Source organism: Mytilus galloprovincialis, chromosome 5 (assembly GCF_965363235.1).
Source record: "Mytilus galloprovincialis chromosome 5, xbMytGall1.hap1.1, whole genome shotgun sequence".
NCBI lineage: Eukaryota > Metazoa > Mollusca > Bivalvia > Mytilida > Mytilidae > Mytilus > Mytilus galloprovincialis.
In genome coordinates, this window is record NC_134842.1 from 22,242,701 (window position 1) to 22,268,512 (window position 25,812).

Sequence of the window (25,812 nt, forward strand, 5' to 3'; positions counted from 1 at the left end):
AAGGATTAAATATACAGTACATAATGCAGATTCTTGGTTGGTGTAGTATATTAAAAGTACTTTATATATAGTAATTTGATTACACAATCTGATACAGAGAATATAACATTGTTTTGTTCATAAGAATGTGTTAGTAAGTTACCTCCCTTTAATTTGACAAAATACTAACCAAAAACAAAATTAACACCAGTCTATTAAAATTGTTATACTAAAACCATTCATGGTAATCTCAACAAATTAAAATTCCCAAAAATTTAAAATAACCACTTTAAGTAATTATTTCAATACTTCTTCATAATAATTTAAAACAAAAACAATTGACTTCTTTTAAAACAAAATCTTCTTTCAAATTTCTTTGAAAAGGGAACAAAAAGTTGGTAAATGAAACTTAACTTATTATTGATTTATAACTGAATATCTGAAATCATATTCAAATAACAGATTACATAGAACAACATAGAAAGATATGTTAAAATCACACTGGCAATAATCAATATATTAAAAACATACATAAACTTAATCATTATAAATAGCAGTATTTAAATTTACATTCATATTTTTCTACATAGTCATATTTTATAAAATGAATCTCTACCAACTCACACCAGCAAAGTGGAAAGGGAATAATACAAATTGCAATAACTTGTTTCCCAATCCACTATTAACAAATACAGTCAAACCTGTTTTAATAAGAGACCACTTAAGGGGTAGACCTTGGTTCAGGGAGATAACTCAATAAATTAGTAATGCGTTTGTAAAAGTCAAGTTTCATCAATGTATTTTAAGCATTTACCTGAAACAGATTGAAAATAATCTATGTAACCTAGAAGCTTAGAATATATTTTTGAAAATGGTTGACACAAACGTACTGATGATTTTAAGAGTTATTTCCCTTAACCTAGGTCTATCTCCTTAAGGGAGAACAAAAAAGTGGTCTCTTAAGAGAGGTGGTCTTTTAATACAGGTTCAATTTATATGAAATGTACTTCAGAGGGATCTTAAATTGGTGGTCTTTTAACACAGGTTTTGTGTAATACAGGTGGTCTCTTAAGCAGGTTTGACTATGTTTAAACTAAATTAAAATTCATAATTTTTCTACATAGTCATATTGTATAAAAAAAACTATTACATTAACTAAGTAAACAAAATATAAAATACCCTATATATAAGTTAAATCACAGATTTGATTTTTGTGTTGGTTTACAAAGTTACTCTTTCTTGGTGTCATTGCTCTTTCTGATCTCTTTAACAAGAGTTTCCAGGTCATTGTGGAGTTTTCTATTCAATACAGCACCAGCACAGAACATTCCACCAAACATAGCACCAGTAAAACCACAGGTCGATATATCCTGACCTGTAGAAAAATAAGGTTTAAAGAAAACATTCACAGTTGAATGATTTGAATATGTAATTTGAATATAGAAGTAGCCTGTGCAATAGTTTCTGAATTTCCATTATTTAGATTATAGAACTTTGATCTCCTCAGTTGCTATTGTAAATAAAGAAACATACTAGTTAAACTGCTTTTAATATATGTTGTATGATTTGGTTGGCTAAAATGACAATTGCTATGGTTTTGATAAATGACACATGATTTGATAGGCTAAAATGAAAACTGTTATCATTTCTACAAATTGGAAAAAAGTTAATATTGATAGAGTGACTCATCTAAATACAAGTCAACTGGATTTAATTGTACTTTTTACACTCGGATAAATAAAAATATTTAAGACAATGTTATTCAGTGTGCTTTTTAGTTAGGTGAATCTTCCACAACTGACTTTAATCTTAGATTAAGTAATTTTATTTTATGAACCTGAGCTGCATAAAACCACATAAGTTAAGATATTCAATAGTTGTACTAATCTTATCGTAGGACCTGTAGAAAATTTGTCCATTTGAAAAAAATCTTTACTTTTGCGGTTTACCGATTTTAAGAAAAAAATTAAATCCCATATCCCAGAAATTTTTTAAATGTTTTAAAAATTAACTTGTATAAATAATTATCAGCTTTTTATACATCAAGGACAAATTGAATGAACATTGTTCACAGGATTTTAATAATTTGTGGTGAATTCAATGACTGTCAAAAGACTCTTAGGAAAGGACAATCCATTTACATTCTGGCTTTTAAATACCTACTGTGAAAAAAATAAAATCAATACACAAATTCTTCCCCTTCTTCCAAATACCGGAGTAGACTCCTAGGAAGGAGTGTAAAACTTCCTGGAACTTGTGTGTTATGTACATATGGACTCAATTAAAATTGATATAATTAGGAAAAATAGTTAATAATAACATAATTGTACTTACCCGTAAGAAACAAGCCTGGAATGTCAGTCTGTGCTCGTAGTTCTGAAGATACTTCAGGTGAAAACCTCTGCATCGTGTGGTCAAGTCCATACATCTCACCTTTGTCAAAACCCAGGTAATACTTGTTACTCAAAGGTGAACCCACATCTGTATAGGCAATCTATTAAATATACATCAAATCTTATATGTGAATGCCACTATTAATAAGACATCTTTCAAATAAGTGCACTTTCCTGTATATTTGTGTCAAATTGGTATTCACATTGCTTATGTTTTTAAGTCACAGAAAGGACCAATTGTATGATGACATTGTTTATACCAATTGACCTCAGGTCAACCAGTGTAACTCAACTTGAGTTTGGTTTATTGAAAATTGTCTTATGATTTTCAACATATATTTCCTTTGGTTTATATGATAAATAAATAGTTTGTTTCATGGCAATATTTTATAATTAACATTATGGATAAAGTTTCATTTGTGCTATAAATGGACCATTTCAGTATTTGACCTCGCCATGTTATAGCCATTTTGTGCTGATGCTGCATAGCAATCACCATCAATCAATTTCAGTATTTGGTGATTATTTGGTAGTAGATCAGTATGATTTGTCAAATGTATTTCCTGTTAATCTTCAAATTGACAACTATATCAAAGCAACTAATTTCTTATTTCCAAACTGATAACAAATGGATAAGGTGTATTATTTATAAGCAGTATGTTATTTTAATAACAATGAGGTAAAATCTAAAAATACTTCAAACCTTTATTAAATAAGAAATCTTATCTTCTTTCAATAAACAAATGCAGCAGGATTCAACATTTTAATAGGTACCAACCTTCACCCTTACCTGAAACAATAGTGTAAAACCTTTTTTAAAATAACAAACCTTATCTTCTATCTGAGGAAACATCTGTATAACTTGATTTAACATTTGTCTGCCGATAGCATTCTTCAGTCCATCATATTCACCTCCTCTTTTCTTTACCTTCTCATCTTCCCATCTATCAAACCATTTATAGGGACATATGGTGATGATCAGCAGATTAGACTTTCCTATAATCAAAGAAAAACACATAGTGAAGTTGACATGAAAAACAGCAATGTTTGTACCTTAACTTATTTGTTAGGTATTTTTTTTATGCCACATTCAGTTCCAATACCATTTTATCATAATACTTGGTTGGCAATCACTAGTTTTTTTATTGTTTGTAAAAGCTAGATTACCCCGAGAGAGCCCCAACCTTCAGTAAAAAAAATTGAAAATCTTTGTCAATTCAGATAGCAATGCAAATGTTCCTAAAAAAATGTAAGGTTTCAATTTACAACCTAAGAGTTTACAAGCTTGTGATTTCAATAAACAAGAGTGCACACACTGAAATGTCTCGCCTTCTTTACTAATCATTGATATTATGTTGAAAGTCCTAAGTATAAAGCTTGATTACAACTGTCACATAAACTTAACATTAACCAAGATAGCTAAACAAAGACCAATGAACCATGAAAATGAGGTCAAGGTCAGATGAACCATGCCAGGCAGACATGTACAGCTAACAAAGCTTCCATACAACAAATATAGTTGACCTATTACTTATAGTTTAAGAAAAATAGACCAAAACACAAAAACTTAACACTGTGCAATGAACCGTGCAATTGAGGTCATGGTCAAATAAACCTGCGGGACTGACATATAGATCATAATATATTTCCATACACCAAATATAGTTGACCTTTGGCATATAATATTAGATAAAAAGACCAAAACTTAAATACTTAACTTTGACCACTGAACCATGAAAATGAGGTCAAGGTCAGATGACATCTGCCCACTAGACATGTACACCTTACAATTATTCCATACAACAAATATAGTAGACCTATTGCATAAAGTATGAGAAAAACAGACCAAAACACAAAAACTTAACTATAACCACTGAACCATGAAAATGAGATCAAGGTCAGATGACATCTGCCAGTTGGACATGTACACCTTCCAGTCCTTCCATACACCAAATATACTAGCCCTATTGCTTATAGTATCTGAGATATGGACTTGACCACCAAAACTTAACCTTGTTCACTGATCCATGAAATGAGGTCAAGGTCAAGTGAAAAATGCTGGATGGGCATGAGGACCGTGCAAGGTACGCACATACCAAATATAGTTATCCTATTACTTATAATAATAGAGAATTCAACATTACAAAAATTCTGAACTTTTTTTTCAAGTGGTCACTGAACCATGAAAATGAGGTCAAGGACATTGGACATGTGATTGACGGAAACTTCGTAACATGAGGCATCTATATACAAAGTATGAAGCATCCAGGTCTTTCACCTTCTAAAATATAAACCTTTTAAGAAGTTAGCTAACGCCGCCGCCGGATTACTATCCGTATGTCGAGCTTTCTGCAACAAAAGTTGCAGGCTCGACAATAAACCACTAAGAAAACTCAGCCACAGAGGCCCATAGAACAGCATTGAAATATAACTTACAGATATCAGCTCTCTTCTGGTATTTTCTAGATTTATGAATCATGTACTATAAAACATCTACTTGATATAAGTTCTTTTTATATTTGAAATTTAGTAAGTTTTTTCAAGCTCACAATGTCATAAAATGAACACAAACATGAACAAGTTTTTGTCCCCAGTACATGGATGCCCCACTGGCACTATCATTTTCTATGTTCAGTGGACCCTAAAATTGAGGTAAAAAGTCTAATTTGACATTAAAATTAGAAAGGTCATATCATTGGGAACATGTGTACTAAGTTTCAGGTTGATTGAACTTCAACTTCATCAACAACTACCTTGACCATAAACTTGAACCAAAACTTTAACTTGAAGGGGGACAGCAGATGGACGGACTGACGAATGAGCAGACAGATGGACGAACGAACTGACGCACAGACCAGAAAACATAAAGCCCCTCTACTATCATAAGGGGAGAGGCATAAAAACTTACCTGGAAATCTCTCAGACCATGAGGGGTCTTTGGCTGAAGGGAAGGACACAAACAAGAGAGGGACTTCTGCTTCAGCAGCATCTTCCACTGATAAGTTTATATATTCTTTAGTGAGTTCTTCAACATCAGGTCTGCAAGAAAGATGCTTAATATATACAGACAAATCACATGATAACAATACCAGACAATTAAATATTGACAACAACATAAGGTCAAATTAAAATTACATTTATAAATTAAGTGGGAAATAGAAGAAGTATTAAAGATCACATTGAAAAGTATCAAGAATTAGGGCAAGTCAATCTGTAATTGAAGGTGTAGTAGATCTAACTGTAAAATTACTTTCCTGTTAATCAAACCATCATAATGCAGCGTAACTTAGAAACAATTGTAAGCATAAATAAATGGGAAAAGTGATATATAATTGGTTTACTGAAATTAAGTTTTTTACATACAAGTATTTGTAAACATTTGAATTTTCCCCCAAATGTTAACATGGCTAATGACAGATCAAAATGGAAATTTTTCTAATTTGCAAGTCTTTTTTAATTTTATTACAAAGGTTAAACACTGAGGTGACATTTACTAAATGAATAAGTCAGGATATTTTACTTAGTCAATGCCCAGTCAGGGGTTTCATTATCTTTCATGTTGACTGGTACTTTCCACGTTTCTAGGTGGTACTTTTCAATATATTCCATAAATATCTTATATAAAAATTCCTACATATAGGCGGTACTTGTCAATAGCATAGGAGGGTAAAAGTACCGGGTACCACCTCCTAATGAATGGCCTGCTGGCCCAGATGTTTTGAGAAGATATTTTACCAGCTAAATGTCATGATGATTTGACAATATTTTACCCGCTACCAGGTAAAAGCTCAGATGTTTTGAGAGTATATTTTACCTGGTAAATGCCCAGATGTTTTGAGAGAGTATTTTACCTGATAAATGCCCAGATGTATTGAGAGGGTATTTTACCTGGTAAAGGCCCAGCTGTTTTGAGAGTATATTTTACCTGGTAAATGCCCAGATGTTTAGAGAGGGTATTTTACCTGGTAAATGCCCAGCTGTTTTGAGAGTATAGTAAATGCCCAGATGTTTAGAGGGGATATTTTACCTGGTAAATGGCCAGATGTTTTGGGAGGATAATTTACCTGGTAAAGGCTCAATTGTTTTGAGAGCATATATTGCCGGTAAATGCCCAGATGTTTTGAGAGGATACTTTACCTGGTAAATGCCCAGATGTTTTGAGCTTTAAGTCCTAATTCCTTTGTAGTTCCTTCTAAACCAACAAACATTGAGATAAATGAAAAACTTTCTCCTACTTTCTTTATCATTGGATAAATACCTACAAGTTAAATAAAAACGATGTCATTTGGAATTTGCACTTTTACTACTTTTTGCCATCATACCGGTATTTTCAGTTCAGAAGTTTTAAAGAATAATTAATGAAAAGTAATCTATTTACAATTATTTTGTTCCTGAATTAACTAGCGCCATTGATAAGTCTTATGCAGATGAAATAAATATTAGTAAATGTCTTTTATACTTAAGATTGGACCAAAAGAAGATTTGGAATTATTTCTTCAAATAAGTCCTGTGCTTACAAATGGTACACTAACAATATACTACCCAGTAGTTTGACTTTTATCCTTGAATCTTTATATTTTTATTCACTAATCTTTGATGTATTATCTCCAGAGAAAACTGACTATTTAATAGCACTTACTTGATTTAACAGCAACCTCCTTGGGTAGAAGTCTTAGGAATGTATTGGATACTCCTGCGTCCGATATAATGTTCTTAGCAAACAATTCACAGGAGTTAGTTCCCTTACCAACTAACACACCTAAAATTATATCTTTGAATATTAAAGTATGCAGAAAAAAACATGAAACAAGAAAGATACAGAACAAAACAAAAGAAAACATTTAAAACACAAAGCATTCACTTAATAAACTACTTCCTTAAAACACTTAGTTTTAGTCAAATATAATCACTAGAGTGGGGTGCTCATTTTCGCTGGGGACACAATTTCGCCGTTTAAGGATTTTGAGGTGTAAAAACTTCAAAGGATGGCTGAAATGGAAGAAATGTACCCATAAATTATATTTTTATAACAAATTTAATATTTTTTTAAACTGAGACAAAATTGCGGCTCCTACCAAAAATGACCGAAAAACGGACAACGATTTCGGACAATTTCCTGAAAAATAACACGATTTCAAAGAAGTATTTCTAAGTAAATATTTGACTGAATGCCCTAATTTTGAATTCTTTATACCTTTGAAATGTCTGCTATTCATCTATAATGCAATTGATTTAATAAAAATTGTTAAAAGCTGCGGTTATTTGGTTTTAAATAGATGTGTAAAAACGGCGAATATGTGTCCCCCATTGACAAAACATCCGGAAATTTCAAACACCCTTTAATCTAACTTTTCAGATGATTTTCTTAAAACAAACCGGTTTTCAAGCTTAAGTATATTTTGCATTTGAAGTTATCTTCATATAGAAATATCAGTATACTTCAAAAACATTTAGACCTGAACATAAACTGTAGAAAACATGGAAAGATGTGGCGAAAATGAGCACCCCACTCTAGCTCTTTAACATATTAAAGGATTAAAAGAACAAGACATAAATGTGTAATCCTTTTGCCTTCACCCTTCCATCTGACTGGTTAAATTTGAATTTAATCTAGCAGACGACTGTTTGAATTTGAATTTAATCATGCTTTAACCTTCATCAGATTTTTATAGTTAGTCTTCCTTTGTTGAAAAGTCAGTGTAATATTTTGTGTAACATAAATTACTATTAATTCATTATTATTCAGATGACCTGAATTGATGTAAAGTCAATGGAACTTTTCAAATCATTATTTCAGCTCATAGTACATAGTATAAGTATATAAATAATCTCTCAGCATCTCTGAATATTGATACCTACCCAAGAGTTTAATAAACTTTCACAGTAGTTGTACATACATTCTAAAGGTTACTGTAAACCAACTTATTAATGTGGATCCTTTTTGGTTTTAAGGAGGCTCAAGGGTATAAAAATGTCAGAAAAAAATTAAACATTTTTTTTTTCTTTACAAATTTAATTTATTACTTTATTAGTTGTTACTTTATCATATGGTACAAAAATCATTCAGAATAATCAATTTGTTTTGCCCCAGATGACTTTTAAAATGTATATATCATTGAAAAAGCTCCAAGTTATCTCCCTTTGGTGAAAAAATGACATTATTTGCCATTAAAATTGAAATATTTAAACTCATCGGTGACCTATATTTTTTATTATTTAATATTTTCAAATAAGCGGTACTTAAACTAAACTATTGTGAAATTTGAACGATTTCTGTAATTTAGTTCTTTTTTAATTTCCATATTACCTTTTTCTCCTATTAGTTCAACAGAAAAAAAAGTACCTTTACAAAAATGTATGCTTCTTTCCAATGCAGATTGTGAGCTTATATGAACGGAAACCCCATTTTTTTAATTTTATTTTTCTATTATTGTATGAATAATTGATACAATTATATAAAGTATGTTCCCTATTTGAATTTTATAAACAAAGGTTTTATTTTTCTATTAAGCATATGATAAAGTTCATTTATAGAAAATTATAGCGAAATCCTATATAAAACCAGATGCTCCGCAGGGCGTAGCTTTATACGACCGCAGAGGTTGAACCCTGAACGGTTGGGGCAAGTATGGACACAACATTCAAGCTGGATTCAGCTCTAAATTTGGATTGTGATTAAATAGTTGACACAGCATAGTTTTCGGACACAGAATGAATGTGTTCTAATGAACTTAAAATTTTTGTTTTCTCTTAGAGCAATTCACTATGCTGTTGAATATTAATCCTCTCAAAAAAATGTTTGAAGAAATTTTCTTTTTTATTTATGAAATTTCAAATGAGAAAAATTGAACCCAATTTTTTTAATCACATCCCCCTTTCCCTTATTCCAAAACTAATCTCAATTAAAATTTCTAATTGAGTTTGCAACAATAACTACTCATTTAAATACATCATAAAATATTAAGATGTAAAAAACTGCTTGTTATCACTGAATGGTAAAGATTATTTTAATTTATCAGTTGGTAGTAAAAAGTGAATATACATTGTATATTGTATATAACAAAGATTTAAGTTGATTCTGGACAAAGAAAGATAACTCCAATTAAAAAAAAATCTTGCTATTGCACAATATTTTGCAATTAGATATTTCTTGCTTACTATTCTGGACAAAGAAAGATAACTCTAATCAAAAAAAAATTTGCTATTTCACAATATTGTGCAATTAGATATTTCTTGCCATTGCGCAATACTGTGCAATTGAAAAGACTTGCTATTGCACAATACTTAATATAATAATTTTAGATCCTGATTTGGACCAACTTGAAAACTGGGCCCATAATAAAAAATCTAAGTACATTTTTGGATTCAGCATATCAAAGAACCCCAAGATTTCAATTCTTGTTAAAATCAGACTAAGTTTAATTTTGGACCATTTGGACTTTAGTGTAGACCAATTTGAAAACAGGACCAAAAATGAAGAATCTACATACACAGTTAGATTTGGTATATCAAAGAACCCCATTTATTCAATTTTTGATGAAATCAAACAAAGTTTAATTGTGGACCCCGATTTGGACCAACTTGAAAACTGGGCCAATAATCAAGAATCTAAGTACATTTTTAGATTCAGCATATCAAAGAACCTAACTGATTCATTTTTTGTCAAAATCAAACTTTCATTTTTTGTCAAAATCAAACTAAGTTTAATTTTGGACCCTTTGGACCTTAATGTAGACCAATTTGAAAACGGGACCAAAAGTTAAGAATCTACATACACAGTCATGACAGTTAGATTCGGCATATCAAAGAACCCCAATTATTCAATATTGATGAAATCAAACAAAGTTTAATTTTGGACCCTTTGGGCCCCTTATTCTGTTGGGACCAAAACTCCCAAAATCAATACCAACCTTCCTTTTATGGTCATAAACCTTGTGTTTAAATTTCATAGATTTCTATTTACTTATACTAACGTTATGGTGCGAAAACCAAGAAAAATGCTAATTTGGGTCCCTTTTTGGCCCCTAATTCCTAAACTGTTGGGACCTAAACTCCCAAAATCAATACCAACCTTCCTTTTGTAGTCATTAACATTGTGTTTAAATTTCATTGATTTCTGTTTACTTAAACTAAAGTTATTGTGCGAAAACCAAGAATAATGCTTATTTGGGCCCTTTTTTGGCCCCTAATTCCTAAACAGTTGAAACCAAAACTCCCAAAATCAATCCCAACCGTTCTTTTGTGGTCATAAACCTTGTGTCAAAATTTCATAGATTTCTATTAACTTAAACTAAAGTTATAGTGCGAAAACCAAGAAAATGCTTATTTGGGCCCTTTTTGGCCCCTAATTCCTAAAATGTTGGGACCAAAACTCCCAAAATCAATACCAACCTTCCTTTTGTGGTCATAAACCTTGTGTTAAAATTTCATAGATTTCCATTCACTTTTACTAAAGTTAGAGTGCGAAAACTAAAAGTATTTTCGGACGCAGACGACGACGCAGACGACGACGCAGACGACGACGCCAACGTGATAGCAATATACGACGAAAAAATTTTCAAATTTTGCGGTCGTATAAAAAAAATGATTTATACCAGCATATATCTTAAGCTCTTGTAAGCTAACTTTTATGTATTGTGATTTTCTAAATTTGTTTATGTATTCATAAATGAAATAATCCAAGTCTAACTTATTCGCTAAATTTTTATCATTATATTCTTAGTAAATTTTAACTGAACAGTTGTGAAAATTCTAAATTGGTTAACAGTATCCCTTATAAAATGCTACTGATATAAGTAAAGCAGAAGACCCAAACCAAGGGATAAGGATACATGTACATTTATATGAATACTGTCGATTCATTTTTATTATTGGGATTCCAATTTTCGTTGATTTCATAGGTTCATTTTAAAAATGTTAAAGAAATACAAATTTTCTAAAGGTGTTTTTGCAGACTTTTGTAAAACAATGAAATCCCATAACTTAATTACAACTTTCCTTAATCCATGAAAATTGGTACCCACTTATATAACAGAATCCACAGTAGACATTATTGTACAATAACATATAACAAATCATCTTTTTTTTTTTAAATTAGAATGACTATTACACAAACATCACTGATTATAAGGAGAGAGAATACATTTTTCACTAGCACATTTTACTAGATAAGCTCTTGATAGGCACATGCATACTGACAAACATTACTTACCTACAGCCTGCCCTTGGTCATTAGTCAGAATTTTCTGTACAGGGGCTTTAACCAGAACTTTGCCTCCTAATGCTTCTAATCTTTGTACAATTTGGTAAGGTATTTCACTTGATCCCCCACGGATATAGTAAGCACCCTCCTCATAGTGGTTAAATAATGCTGCATGTAAGAGCAGAGACGACTCAGATGGAACCACTCCTGGAAACAAAGTCTACATTTGTAAAATCTATATATAAAACTCACCATGAGCACGACCTGAATCAGCAATCAAAATTTTCTGGATCGGTGCTTGCATAAAGATTCGACCTCCAAATTTTTCTAAGGTTAAAATTGTCTGGAAGACCACTTCACTTGGTCCTCCTCTGATGTAATAACCTCCTGATATGAAAAGGTTGAGGAGTGCAGAATGCATAATTGAGGATGTGTTGGAAGGATAAGTACCTGGAATATATAAACAGCATGCATGATTTCCTGTTAAAAGGTTATTAATCAGGTTAAGGATTGAATGTTACAGCAAGTGCAAATTGGTTAGTTTTTCATAAAATGTATAAGACCTGATTATATGGTACAATGATATGTTAATGTTTTTTCATGAATATATTGATTATAATAAAGCTAGGGTAAAAGTTGGTCTTTGATAATTATTCAGTAAGATTAATTATAAATAATGTTAGCTAGGGTAAGTGTTTATAGCAATTCTCTAGATGTTTATATAACATGTACTTTCTCTATCCTGAATAAACATCTGAGAACCTTACATAATGCACTAGACTATTAATATATTTTCTTCTTTTGCAGTTGAAAAATATGTACTTGTACATAACTCTATTGTTAGTTGATCAGGTGTAATGATAAGTGTCATTGAATTGTATCCATCAATCATTATAATAATTAATCTCTTATTAAAGTGATAAAAATGAAAATATTTCAATATTATACTTTCTGACTTGGTGATGTTAGATAATAATTCATTCATTGACTTAGAAAAACTTTAGGTTGCCTACATTAACAGTAGTACTGTAAAAGTGACATTTTAAGAACAATAATAATTTTATGCCATGGCCAGAATTCAGGATTTTGTGTCTAATTTTTTTTTTAAATCTTTGAGGGGTAGAAATGACATTTTCAGAACTATAGTTTTATGCCAGGAATGCAGGTTTTTAAGCCTTTTTGTTTAAAAAACAAGGGGGCTAGTGGTAAAAGTGACATTTTCAGAACTATAATTTAATGCCCAGAATGCGCCAGAATGCAGGATTTTGCGTCTAATTTTAACAAAATCGTGGGGGGGGGCAAGCCCCCCCAAACCCCCCTTTTAGGTTTGGGCCTGCTTAAATCTCTAATTGGCCCCTTCAAACAAAATGAAGTGAAACCCCTGACGGTGTTCAAAAAGTTAAAAGTAATAGTTTCATCCAATAAATCACTACACTAGTATGTAAACTTTCTGTTTTTAAACTCACCCGTAACTTGGAAATTCATGTGGATTCATTATTATTTGTTAGATACCAATTTTAATGGGTTTCGTTGGTACAGGTGGACCATGACTTCAAATGTTCAGTGAAAGACAAATTTTCTATGCAGAAATTTGTTAAACCACAAAAATCATATATTCACTAAAATCCTCAATCCAGGAAAATAAATGAATCCACAGTTTTCATATTGAAAAAAAAAATTAGTAGTACTATTTAATCAAATGATTGCCAGTGCACACACAAATTCATGTTCCAAATCTTGTTTTAATTTTCATGGAATATTTTTTCTCTTTAATACTATTCTTGGGAGGGCAGGTAGATCTATTTCCATTTGGTTCTACACAAGTATGTTTTAAAAAAAAAAAGATTTTATCCATTTTGCAAGTGCAATAAGGTTATATATTTGGCAAGAAATGAAATAAATTATTTCTTTTCTGTTTATAAAAATCCCATAATTTGTATTTTTACATAGCATATCTTTCAAATTTTATAGACTTTTTTGGCAGAAAAAAACATACATCCTATACCATGTGGCAAAAATAAATAAATAATTGTTAGTAACATAAACAATGATTGCTATCTAGCTACATGTATATACATGCTATACATGTACAGATTTCTGTAATTTAGAAGTGATTAAATGACTGCTATATATGTAAACCTCAGATCTGTATACGACCTCAAATCAGTGTCCATTGCTCAAATATATGCCCCATGTTCAAAATGATGTTTCGGCCTCAAATCTGTGATTCGGCCTCAAATCTGTGTCCGATTTTCAATCGTGACGTCATTCGCAAATCTATGTCCGTTGAAAAGGACAAGGCCTAAAAACTGTGTAATGTTTTAAAATTTTTTCCAGTTTGTTAAGTATGCGCAAATTTATGCCCGTCTAATAAGTTCGGCCTTATAGGTTTTTTGTTTTATTAAGTCATTTCCCATAATTCAATATTAAGTTAGTATGTGTTCTCCATGCATGTGCAAGGGCTCAAGTATAGTATACGTTTAAGTTTAACTTTAAATAAACATAATTATTTATAGTGGATTGGGAAACAAGTTTGCAACTTATATTAATTCCTTCCCACTTTGCGGGTACTAAGTAGTGCTACCTTGTAGCGGCATCAGCCTTCTCTTTTTCGAAATCTACAAGGGTGTCTTTAACGTGCAAGAGATATGGCTCTCTCTTAACACGGGTCAGCCATTTATTGCCCCCTTCCGACGGTCTATCATCGTTTCCTCAAGACCATATGCAAATGGTGTCAAGGGAGAGCCGAAAATTTAGTCCCTGAAATTTTCATCCCAGAACGGGAATCGAACCAGGAACCGTTGTGTTAGTAGTCCAGTGCACTTACCACTACACCACGGCTCTCTTCACGTTTTAGTAAATCTGGTTAAATTATTTCGCTGATATTTATAATATTGTTTAAAGTACGGTCTTATATGATTTTTGTTTTATTAAGTCATTTCTCCATGTGTGTGGTTAAAATTTTTACATGCGTGTGTTATTATTGTATGACGTCTTCAAGAATGAAACTACACATATTTATTTTACTAAAAAGACATTTAAGAATGAATATTTGTTTCAAACATCAACTTCTTCATTTTGTCTTTGAATTCATTCATATCTCTGTTTCATTGACATTCATACCACTTTATCTATGTTTTACCTTGAATATCAAAAAATCATTCTAAATTGCTAAAAATAAAACGTGTTTTATATTTTTAATTGAAATGTTTGTGAATCACAATAGAACATATATCAATTGTTTGGTCTTAGCTGATATCTATTTAGTTCAAATGTAAAAGTTGTAATTATGTCTTTAATAACGAAAATCTTTCTCTCTGAGAAGAATCATTCTTTATGTCTTGGCATATTCCTTCTCTCCAGAAACCAGATGTAAACACTGAAGTCCCTTTGTTCATGAATGGATTTGTTTTGAATTGTAAATATTCCCCAATAGTAGGAGTAAAGATTTGATTAAATAAAGGACATAGATTTGGAACGTGTCGTCTGTGAAGCAATATTAAAAGGACCTAGATTTGCGGAAAGGACATAGACATATATACAAATTACAAATATATGCTAAACATCATACTAAAATTATTTCATATCTAGGAACTTTAAAAAGCTATAGATGTGTCATAAAAATATTGCTTTTTCAAACATACAGTTATTTAGTCTTATTTTTCATCAATGTCTTAATTGTCTTTTTTCTAAACTTCTCAAAAGTGTTGTCTGTTTTTTTTCGATCGGCTTGTTGTCTCTTGACCTATTCCCTATTTCCATTCTCATTTTTATCATTTATAAGATATGTCAGAAAAGTGATTTAGACACATTTAGGCCCTAAATCTTTAGATAGTAAAACCAACCAAAAAAAAAAAGATTTTCAAATATATTGCCTTTTATCTTTCAATTTATTTTTTTGAATCTGACAGAAATCATATTCAAATGTAGGTGTGCGAGTACACTTAAGTACAATTGTAAGTGTTCATTCATTCTGTTGTGCAGAAATTCCAGTAAATAAAATCTCCTAGTGTATATCTAACTCACTATAGTGTGTTCATTCAGTCAGAAATAAAACCAAATGAAAAAGTTTTCATAGAACCTGGCACTCTTGTTGTTCCAGATTTAAACACATGGGGGAATGGTTGGCATTTTTTTAAACTCCAACCAGCAATAATATTAAATATTCATTTCACTTATATTCTTACATAATTTTAAAGAAATTGAAATTTTATAATTTACGTGCCTTTCCATACGTTTCAATCTGGAACTGCTCTTTAAAAATTGCATTGTATATTCGAAAGGTGAGAGAAACCACTGCCAGATGAGATTAAATGTTACACATGTCTTACTTTAATATTCCCAATAGTACAATAAAACAACCAAATAGATACAAGAAGATGTGGTATGAGTGCCAATGAGACAACTCTCCATCCAAGTCCCAATTTGTAATACCGTAGAAAGGCGTGTATAGTCCGCGGTTTTTTACCCTGGGAATGAAATTGATGGAAGGGGTGCGGACTATGCAGTACTATAGGATTTCATGACATTTTTTTCCAGAGTTGGGATACGATGTTGAACGAGGTTTGGCCAAGTAAACAGAAACATCATGTGTTGTCAATGATATAATGTATTCTTGACAACTTTTTGTATTATTTAGAAATAAAATAAACAATCTAACAGTATTCTTGACTACTCTTTGTTATTTTTTTTAAATAAAATAAACAATCCAACAGTGTTGACTTAGTAATTTGCATAAAAATCAGCCTTTGATCGAATGTCCGCTTTGTTTCGGATTTGGTCAAATTTGTGTCATTGCATCTTAACAGTTTACCTGAATCCTGAATATCAATGAAAGATGAACCCTTCAATGATAAAACCATAATAGTCAAGTTGAAACCTAGTGAAATCTTCCCAAGATCGATTTTGTTTAATGTTATTCCCGTGTGTACAGTACAAGTAAACCACGATCTGCCATTTTGAAAATGTGTGATTAAAGTATCAAAAATTTTCGTATTCCGACTATTAAGTTTTCGACGTAAATAAATCAAGACCTAACATTTTTTAATTGTAAATCGTAACCATTAATACTGAAAGTGTAAACCTGAAAGAAGTGGAATTTTGTATACGAAACTATATTTCCAGGTGAAAGGTCACATTGTGCAGGTGTATCGTCTTACATGAATGAGTTTACGGGTTTGTGTGTAAAGCAATTAATTAACCATGTCAACTTTTGACAAGTGATGAATGTAACCTGAGGCAGTTCTTCAAATCAATAAAAGAAATGATAAGATTAAAGAGTTGTAACATTTTAATGAGTTCTAATCAATTTTTAAACATCGAACATCTTTTGTTTAATAGCATACCAAAATTTATTTTTAGAATTTTAAACAGTTTATTGGCTTGGGCAAGCTACCACTTTCAATGATATCAAAAGTGATAAGCCGATAGTTAAATGTACATGATTGAATTAATTAACATTTATTACATGAATACAGTTCTTACTTTCATTGTTTGGGACTTTAAATTAATATGTAAAGAATGATAGTCTGAAAGACGATTTAATTAAGCAATTAAACAGAATCTTTTGAAACTTTTAAAATAGATTAAATACATATCTTTTAAGTCTTCTTTTACAAACTGATCATAATTTTATATTGATCATCGATCTTTTAACAGCAATAATTACTGTGTTGCCGGTCTTTAACAAAGATTAAAAACATATCTTTAAAGATACCATTAAAAAACTTATCATAAGTTTTAACTGACTATCTATCTTTTCAACAACAATACTTACTATATTGCCGATCTCGTCAAAAAAAAATTAAAAAAAAATACCGCAAATTCTGCATTTTCCGTCATTGTTTACGGACCCGATCTTGTCAAAAGTTGCCGCGGACTATACAAGCGAACTAGACTTTTTCCTCGATATTTGGGGATGAAAAGGGGGTGCGGACTATACACAAATGCGGACAATACACGGCCGTATACGGTAGTAAACCATTATAGATCAAAGTGCACTATAACATAAGTCTTACCATAATCTCCTCAGCAGTAAGATAAAACTATCTAAGTACGCTATAACATAAGTCTTACCATAATCTCCCCAGCAGTAAGATAAAACAGCCTTCAATTCTTCATTGTCTGTCAGATCATCAAGTAAAGTCTTCAGAGATGTACCGTGATACTTGGCGTACGATCTAAACATAAACTTATATATCCCAGTGGCTATCAGGAGTTTTACTACTCTCTTTGGTAGTACCTTCATGGCAAAATATCCAGTGAAACTGCTTCTACTCTCCTGTAACAGACCATCATTAAAGTTATTTGGTCAGAAAAAAAAGTCAATATAATTATGCACTAAACAGTGGAGTACATGAGCTGTTTCATATAGAAATCACTTAGGCAAATGAATATCAATACATATGTTGACCTATTTCGGGTTGAAAAAAAAATCTGCAGAAAGACTGTAACGTTTGAAAATTTAATTGCAATAAGTTCTTCTTTAATTTTGTATTTAAAAGTTCCAAAATCAATCAAATTCATAGTATATATTTGTTTAGGGGCCAGCTGAAGGACGCCTCCGGGTGCGGGAATTTCTCGCTACATTGAAGACCTGTTGGTGACCCTCTGCTGTTGTTTTTTATTTGGTCGGGTTGTTGTCTCTTTGACACATTCCCCATTTCCATTCTCAATTTTACATATATACATGCAATTGCATATGGTTGATTTCTTTTTGACACAGCTCACATGTAAATTCAAACTGAATGGAGAAAAAAAATAAAGGACTGTAAACAATACACTTATGTACATATACATGTTAATACGAATGAGATAAAACATCAAACCTGTTCATTATCTGTCAAGACTGAGTAAGTCTTCACCATTTGACTTCAACTTTTCTTTGTTTCACAATTGTAATAATTGTTTGAGGAATTTCTAGTTTTTAAAGTTGTGAAAGCCAGTATAATATAAACAAAAGCATTTTTTAATATGTGAAAGCAAAGGTAAACATTGCTTTTATAAAACAATTAGTTAATTGTATCAATAACTTACTATTAAGAATTCCATGAACTTTTTAATAGCTGTCTCTTCTTTAGGGAAATATTCCTTTAATGATTTCTCTAATCTCTCTCTCCCTGAAATTATGTTGTAAGCTCTAGATTTTGCTGGATCTCCTAATCTAACCTACAATTAAATCATTCACATTTGACACAGTATACAAAGATGTAACAAATGTAACAAATATCTGGCTAAGTTTCAGCATATAAACTAAGACCAATGATTTTCACATATCTTTACATGAAAAAGTCGAATAACAAAAATATGGAACTACGAAACTAAATTCAGAACTAAGTCCCTTATTAAATGTCAAAATCAAAAGATTAAACACATCAAACAAATGGAAACAACGGTCAAATTTTTTACTTGGTACAGGCATTTTCTGAAGTTTCTTTGATTTTCTTAAGTTGTTGAGGTGCTGTCTCACGTTTGTTATATTACTATACAACTTTTTAAGAGATTATTGATGTGATTATCTAAAATGATATTTCCACTAACTCATAACCTCCCTCTAAATGACAAAAACATGAAGGAGATATTATCAGAAGTTTACAAGTAATGGAACAACCTAAAACTTGAAAGTTTTCCTTCTTATGACATATGATGTCAAAGTAGCTATATATAGGTACAATATGTTTCTGCTAGGTATTTTTCTATACTGTAGATTCAGAAATTATTGCAAGCATTTACTATTGCGATTTTTGTCATTTTAGACTAAAATGCAATTTCAATTTTTGCAATTTTGCTAAAAATCCTGTTCATATAAAAAAAAAATTCAAAATGCAAGTTTCAATTATTTGTTTATAACCCTGTCACATTTTTCCCTATAATAAAAACATTGTAATAATTTCTGAATATACAGTAGTCATTTCTTTCCCACAGTTGTACTAACCACATCATAAATTTCTTCTATAAGTGGATATTCTATAGCTCCTCCAGTCAGCTGATCGGTCAACACTCTATCTTGATGACCGTCATACATCTTCCCAATGTAATGGATACCTAAAATATAAGATCACTAATGTACTACACGTAGTCTGAAATATGTATAATATTCCAGCTTAAAATGAATGATAATAATTGAAGTAAGTGCCTCTTTTAAATAGATGTTTATGACATTTATGATAAGGTTTACAATTTTCACTTTCATTGCAGTGACCCATGACATTTGGGGGAAAGTTTGAACTATTCTAACCTACTAAATACAATGCAGCTACAAAATATATACACATGGTCAATGTTGTATCAATGTTGTTTGGCATCATTTGATGTTTTCTAATTGGTTTTTACCCTGTACATTCTTAATAATTGTCTTTATTCAAACCAACTGTTTCATAATTAACATTATCCAACATATCCCTAAGTATCTCTATATTCATGATATTGAGTATTGTTAGAGGTTAATGTTCTAGTAGTTATTTAGTGATTCCATCATTTCTAACATGTCTAATGCAGAACTTATTTGCAAGGATTTATTTTTCTGGTTTTTTATTCTCTTTTCTGATTTTCCATGTTAAATTAATGTGATGATGATTTTTTTATTTGATTTATTAATCTCCATCACAAAATGACAAAACGTAAGATTTCATATTTGTTGTAAGTTTTTTTTTGTATTTTTTTGCCAAGAGGGGTAACAAAAACATACCTGTATCAAACTCATATCCTTTATCAATAAAAGTATGACAGCAGCCTCCAGCCTGGTCATGTTGTTCTAGAACTAAGACCTTCTTCCCAGCTTTAGCTAGTAACACAGCTGTTGATAAGCCTCCTATCCCACTACCAATTACTATGGCATCTAGTTTCTCTGATGGCACCTTATATGGTTTAAATTCTACAAAAAAATCAATATAAATAGAATGTGAAAGTTATGTTTGTCTCTGTTGTGTGTGTGTGGGGGTGGGGGGGGGGAGGAGGTGTGGTGAATGCCTTTTTCCACACATTTTATAGTTATTGGTGGTCAGAACTCCTGGTAGTTTGTTCGTCTCATGCATGTAATGATTAATTATATCCCAGGGATAAATCTTTTATATTACTTGACTTAGGGATAAAATTCTGTTATTCAATTTCTTTTTAACCCATGAATGCATTAAGTGTTTACAGAATGTCAATAGAAAACTTCTAAATTTGATTACAGGAATTTAGTCTTTACAGTTAAAATTGAGAAAGGAACTTTATTTAGTTCATACTAAACTTTTTTAACTACATGCAGAACAACAGAAAATAATCTAGGATGGAAATTTAACCTATGGTTTACGATACATGTGTTTAACCATATTGATAAAATAAAAATTTAACCCAGGAATGGACAACCGAAATGTAAATACATGTTCATTTTGTTACTTGAGAGTAATCTAAAATATAATTAAAATGGATGTGTCAAACAACTGTTGGACAAACAAAATAGGTTCCACAAATCAACTTAGCCAGGAAACAAACCTTATGAAAGAAATACTTTCACCCAATGCAAACATTGGACCATGTAAAGAAGGTCCAGGCCAGATGGCAAAATAAAACATGGAACTAATGTGCTGAAAAACAAAAAGACCTCCAAAGAGCCTGAATTGCTCATCTGGTGACAAAATGTCATTTTGGTATTTATTTTGACTTTCATTCATGTTTAATTTGCAATGTAAAGTTTGCTTATTAAGTTATTTGTAAATCTTATTTCAACAGGTTAGGAATAACCATTAATTGATAGATTCAAGGATTTGTATAGTAAGATATATATACCACTAGACAAATCCTTGATAGATTACTGTAAATTCAAAAATTATTGAGAGGTTTTTATTATTACGAATAATGCGACTGGGTGAGTATCGCAATAATAATAACTCACATTTTAATATATGGTACAAATGTCTTTATGCACATCTTCTTGAAATCGCAATAATTTATCCCTCATTTTTGTTCATTCTTCAAAAATCGCAATAATAAATGCACACAATAACTTCTGAATTTACAGTATACCTCAATTAAGGTATAATCCACCATTTCACATAAAGTGAGATACTAAGACCAATTGAGGTACTTGTACAACAATGTACATTTGTACAATGCAGTTTTTATCATAAATATTTTTAAATATCATCTTAAATTTTGATGAGTACCCATGAGTGACATGTAATTGCTTCTGACTTCCTGTGCTGTGTTTTGAAAAATGTGTGTTATACTTCAATTGAGATATAATCCACCAATTGATGGGTATTAACTATTGGTTTCCTCAAGTCTACATCAGTTCCAGCTTTAAGATTTGTTAGTTGGAATGGATAGGAAGAGACTACAGAACAAAAATAAGATTTAATAGATGAGAACTCAGAATTTATAGTAGGAAAAGGAGGATCATTTTAGTTTTTAGGTTCCGAAAAAAAAATGCAGCATGAAGTGTCAGAATCAATAAGAGCTACATGTCATCACTTAGTGGTTATCGTAGCTTGTTATGGTAAATGCAAAAAGATGCTTCTATATATCTTAATATTTAATTTTTTTTTTGTGGGGGTTGGGTATCTGATTATACATTTACGTCAAATGGTGGATTATACCTGAATTTAGCCTGTAATCGTTTGTTTATGTGTTACATATTTGTTTTTCACTCATTTTTTACAAATAAATTAGGTGGTTAGTTTTCTCGTTTGAACTTGTTTAACATTGTCATTTCGGGGCTTTGCTCATTGTTGAAAGCCGTATGGTGACCTATAGTTGTTAATTTCTGTGTCATTAGATATCTTGTGGGAGAGTTGTCTCATTGGCAATCACACCACAATGACATCTACTTTTTTTTAAATGTAATCCACCAATCAATCGTTCAATAGTTATTCTAGTCTGAGATAAATTCAATTGACGTATAATCCACCAATTGACATATAATGATATAGACCAATTGGTTTATAATTCTTTGTTTTTCAAAGCAAATTATTCCACCAAAAATGGAGCATTGTTTTCTTAAAACCATATTAGGTATAAAAACTTGGCAAACATTCCTAGTTTAGTATAGTCACATAACATATTGCATTTAATCAATAATTGTATTTGCAGTTTTTCTATTGTTATCTTGCCTATTCTTAATTGATAAATTAACCACTAATCACCTACATTGTATCAATGGACATCAATACTGTGTGCAGTCATGTGTATATATTGTAAATAGTATTTTATTTCATATTGTGTATTATATCTATATGCATTTTAATAGTCTCTTATAATTCTGTATAGAATGGCTCTCATTTTATTTAGTGTTATTTTACAATGTATAAAAATTTATTGTACTTGACGAGACTTTAATAAAACATTGAATTGAATTGAATTGAATTGTGATCATGAGTACAACTACACAGGTGAATGGAGCTCTTTGTTAATACCGGACTTTCATTATCAAAAGTTTATCATGGTCAATAGCAGTCTTCACGCTGAACTGCTAAATCTACAGGCCTGCAGCTCAATTTTTGAAAATTTTTAGTTAGATTCTGTTGGCCTGTAGGTCTGATTTTTACAGGACTGAGAGCAATTTTACCAGTCTGGGCTGCCACTCGTCGTGAAGACTGCAATAGTACAAATGTTTCAGCAAAAGAATTGTTGTACACATGCATTCTCAAGAGATGCAGCAGGCTTTGACAAAACTGAAACTTTCGGAGGACTCAATAAGGGTCATAAAATAGATTGCAAGTTGCAAAATCATGCTCCTATCTCTCACTAGCATTTTATTACAAAATACCTGCATTATATGTCAATTTGTCTATACCCATATATGTCAATTAAGGTATTAGCTGCGGAACCGTAGCTCTTAGGTCCTTGTTATTTTTTTACTATTTGCGGACCATATTTATTGTCCGCAAATTCAAAAAAAAAAAAAAAGGACCATAAGAGTTACGGTTCCGCAGCTATTGAGGTATATATGTGGTTATTCCTGACCTGTTCATCATTAAAATAAAATTGTCTTCATATTTTTTTGCAGCAACTTCTCTTAAGTTATTTTCATATTGAGATATTGATATAACATACTCTGTTTAAGAATTTTGTCTCTTTGACTTTGGTCCGTCACAAGCTTTTCCACAGGTCGAACATGTTTGATTGAAAATGGATTTTTCCCAGGTTTTGGGCCAGAAAATAAAATAGAAAGGCCGAATATGAAGCAATAAATAAGAACTATTGCAATAAGAATCGATGGGTTTGTCACTAAATATTCAACAAAGTTGAACACCCCGATGTCTACCGCCATCCTTTCTAAAGTCAGTCTTGCTACTTCGGCCAAAAACAAAAAAGGGGAGGTAATAACAGATGTATTATCATTCAGGGAATGACTAATGACCAAAATGATATTTGATCTTGCAAAGCATGGAGACGTTGATTGATTGATTGATTGATTGATTGATTGATTGATTGATTGATTGATTGATTGATTGATTGATTGATTGATTGATTGATTGATTGATTGATTGATTGATTGATTGATTGATTGATTGATTCATTGATTCATTCATTCATTCATTCATTAATGTCAGCATACAATGCTCATCAGCAGAATGACATGTAGCATAATAATGCGAAAATCATGCAATATGGAAGCTACCATTTGATTTTTTTTGGGGGGGGGAGGGGGGGCTAGGATGAAAATTGAAAAACGGCCTTCAACACGAAGCCTTGGCTCACACCGAATAGCAAGCTACAAAGGGCCCAATAATTACTAGTGTAAAAACCATTAAAAGCGGGAAAACAACTGTCTAATCTATATAAAACCTAGAAACGAGAAACACTCATGAACTTCATAAACAGACGACAACCACTGTACATCAGATTTATGACTTTGGACAGGTGCACACATTTGCAGCGGGAATAAACGTTTTAATGGTACCTAACCTTCTCCCTTTTATGAAACAATAGTCTAACATCACAGTGGCGGATCCAGCCATTTTAAAAAGGGGGTTCCTAACCCAGGACAAAGGGGGGAGGGGGGTTCCAACTAAATGTCCCCATTCAAATGCATTGATCGCCCCCCCCCCCCCTTGGATCCGCCAATGCATAGAAAGACACACTATAAAATATCAATTGGAAGGCTGTACTCAATAAAAAAAAGTCTGTTCTACGTTTAAATGCAAAAATTCGAATTAACTAAAAATGTCAAAGTTTCAGTACTTTTTCGATATAGAACAATTCTCAAAACCATTTTGAGTTGCATTTAATGTATATCAGTATATACAGTAAGAGATCAAAAGTCTTTTTCACAATATGAAAATTCTGCTTTATACTTCACATAAAACACATTTTTATAAAAAAAAAACAAAAAAAACCCTCCTACGATAGACATATATGTTTCTGTTTCTACTAAAGTTAATCCCCCACCCCCATTAAATACATAAATATCTTAAATCTTTATATATATTTCTGATTTATCCTTTTAAGAAATTAATATTCTTAATTTCATTATTTGCATATAATTTTTTTTTTTCTGAAATATATGTCATTAAACTATGATATTACATAATAATCTAATTTACAGATCTATAATTTAGCATTAATTTTTTTTTCAAAATAGGACCCTAAATAACTTTTTCACAAAGTTTTTTGTAAATGTCTTTTTATATGAAGTATACACAGTATACACAGGAATTTTCGAGTGGTTACATACACTTTTGACCAATGGTAAGATTGGACCTGTAATAACTCCTCAGTTCCTTATTATCGTTGCCATTTTCGGAGACGTTTTGTTCTTCTCCATGAACTAACTGGCTCCAAATCGGGACGTTTGCACTTTTTTAATGTACATTTGCGCTTCAATTCATAAGATATTTGCGCTTTTACAATATTTTCTTTATGGTTAAAAGTTCAATAGTCATTCTATAACACATTCGCGTTTAAAAATAATTTTATAGCGCATTGATATAGTTATATGCATACCTTAAAGTGAACATTTGACATTATGAAGACACCAAAGACACACATAGTTATCACAGGCCAGTTTTCGCCTAATATCTGAAGCCCAAGAAATAAACAATTTTGCTTTTGTAATCTGTCTTGACTGCTATTTTGCCCTCATTTTTATTATATATTCTAGTCTCTTTTTTTCATTTCTTTACTGAGATGTCTGTTCGTCAATATATAACGAATGTTAATATTATAAGCCGACTGTTGTTCAACGGTAAAAATCCATCGTGACATAAACATTTTTTCCTGTACTTGTCTCTATATTTTAATTCTCTAATGTTT

At 31.3% G+C, this 25,812-nt stretch overlaps 1 protein-coding gene across 2 annotated transcripts; it reads right to left on the reverse strand.

Moving 5' to 3' along the window:
* Positions 1-988: 988 nt before the first annotated feature.
* LOC143075407 (all-trans-retinol 13,14-reductase-like) lies at positions 989-23,881 on the reverse strand. Of its 2 annotated transcripts, none has more exons than XM_076250800.1 (12): positions 23,611-23,881; positions 20,261-20,446; positions 19,508-19,617; positions 18,610-18,741; positions 17,650-17,854; positions 11,584-11,781; positions 7,012-7,131; positions 6,510-6,630; positions 5,281-5,411; positions 3,202-3,368; positions 2,314-2,473; positions 989-1,354 (listed from the first exon to the last, which is right to left on the reverse strand). In XM_076250800.1, the coding sequence occupies exons 1-12, from the start codon at positions 23,825-23,827 to the stop codon at positions 1,209-1,211; spliced, it is 1,893 nt and encodes a 630-aa protein (XP_076106915.1). In that variant the 5' UTR covers positions 23,828-23,881; the 3' UTR covers positions 989-1,208. The 2 variants fall into 2 exon arrangements, with proteins under 2 accessions (XP_076106915.1, XP_076106917.1); XM_076250802.1 differs by lacking the exon at positions 11,584-11,781 and adding an exon at positions 11,827-12,024.
* Between the last annotated feature and the right edge of the window lie 1,931 nt (positions 23,882-25,812).

Bases quoted from the DNA above. Each gene is read 5' to 3' on its own strand.
- LOC143075407 (XM_076250800.1), bottom strand. From the start codon at position 23,827: ATGGCGGTAGACATCGGGGTGTTCAACTTTGTTGAATATTTAGTGACA. The intron at 17,855-18,609 runs GTAAGTTATTGA...GGTCTGTTACAG, and splicing joins AGTTCATGGAATTCTTAATA to GAGAGTAGAAGCAGTTTCAC. The intron at 6,631-7,011 runs GTAAGTGCTATT...TTTAACTTGTAG, and splicing joins GGAGGTTGCTGTTAAATCAA to GTATTTATCCAATGATAAAG.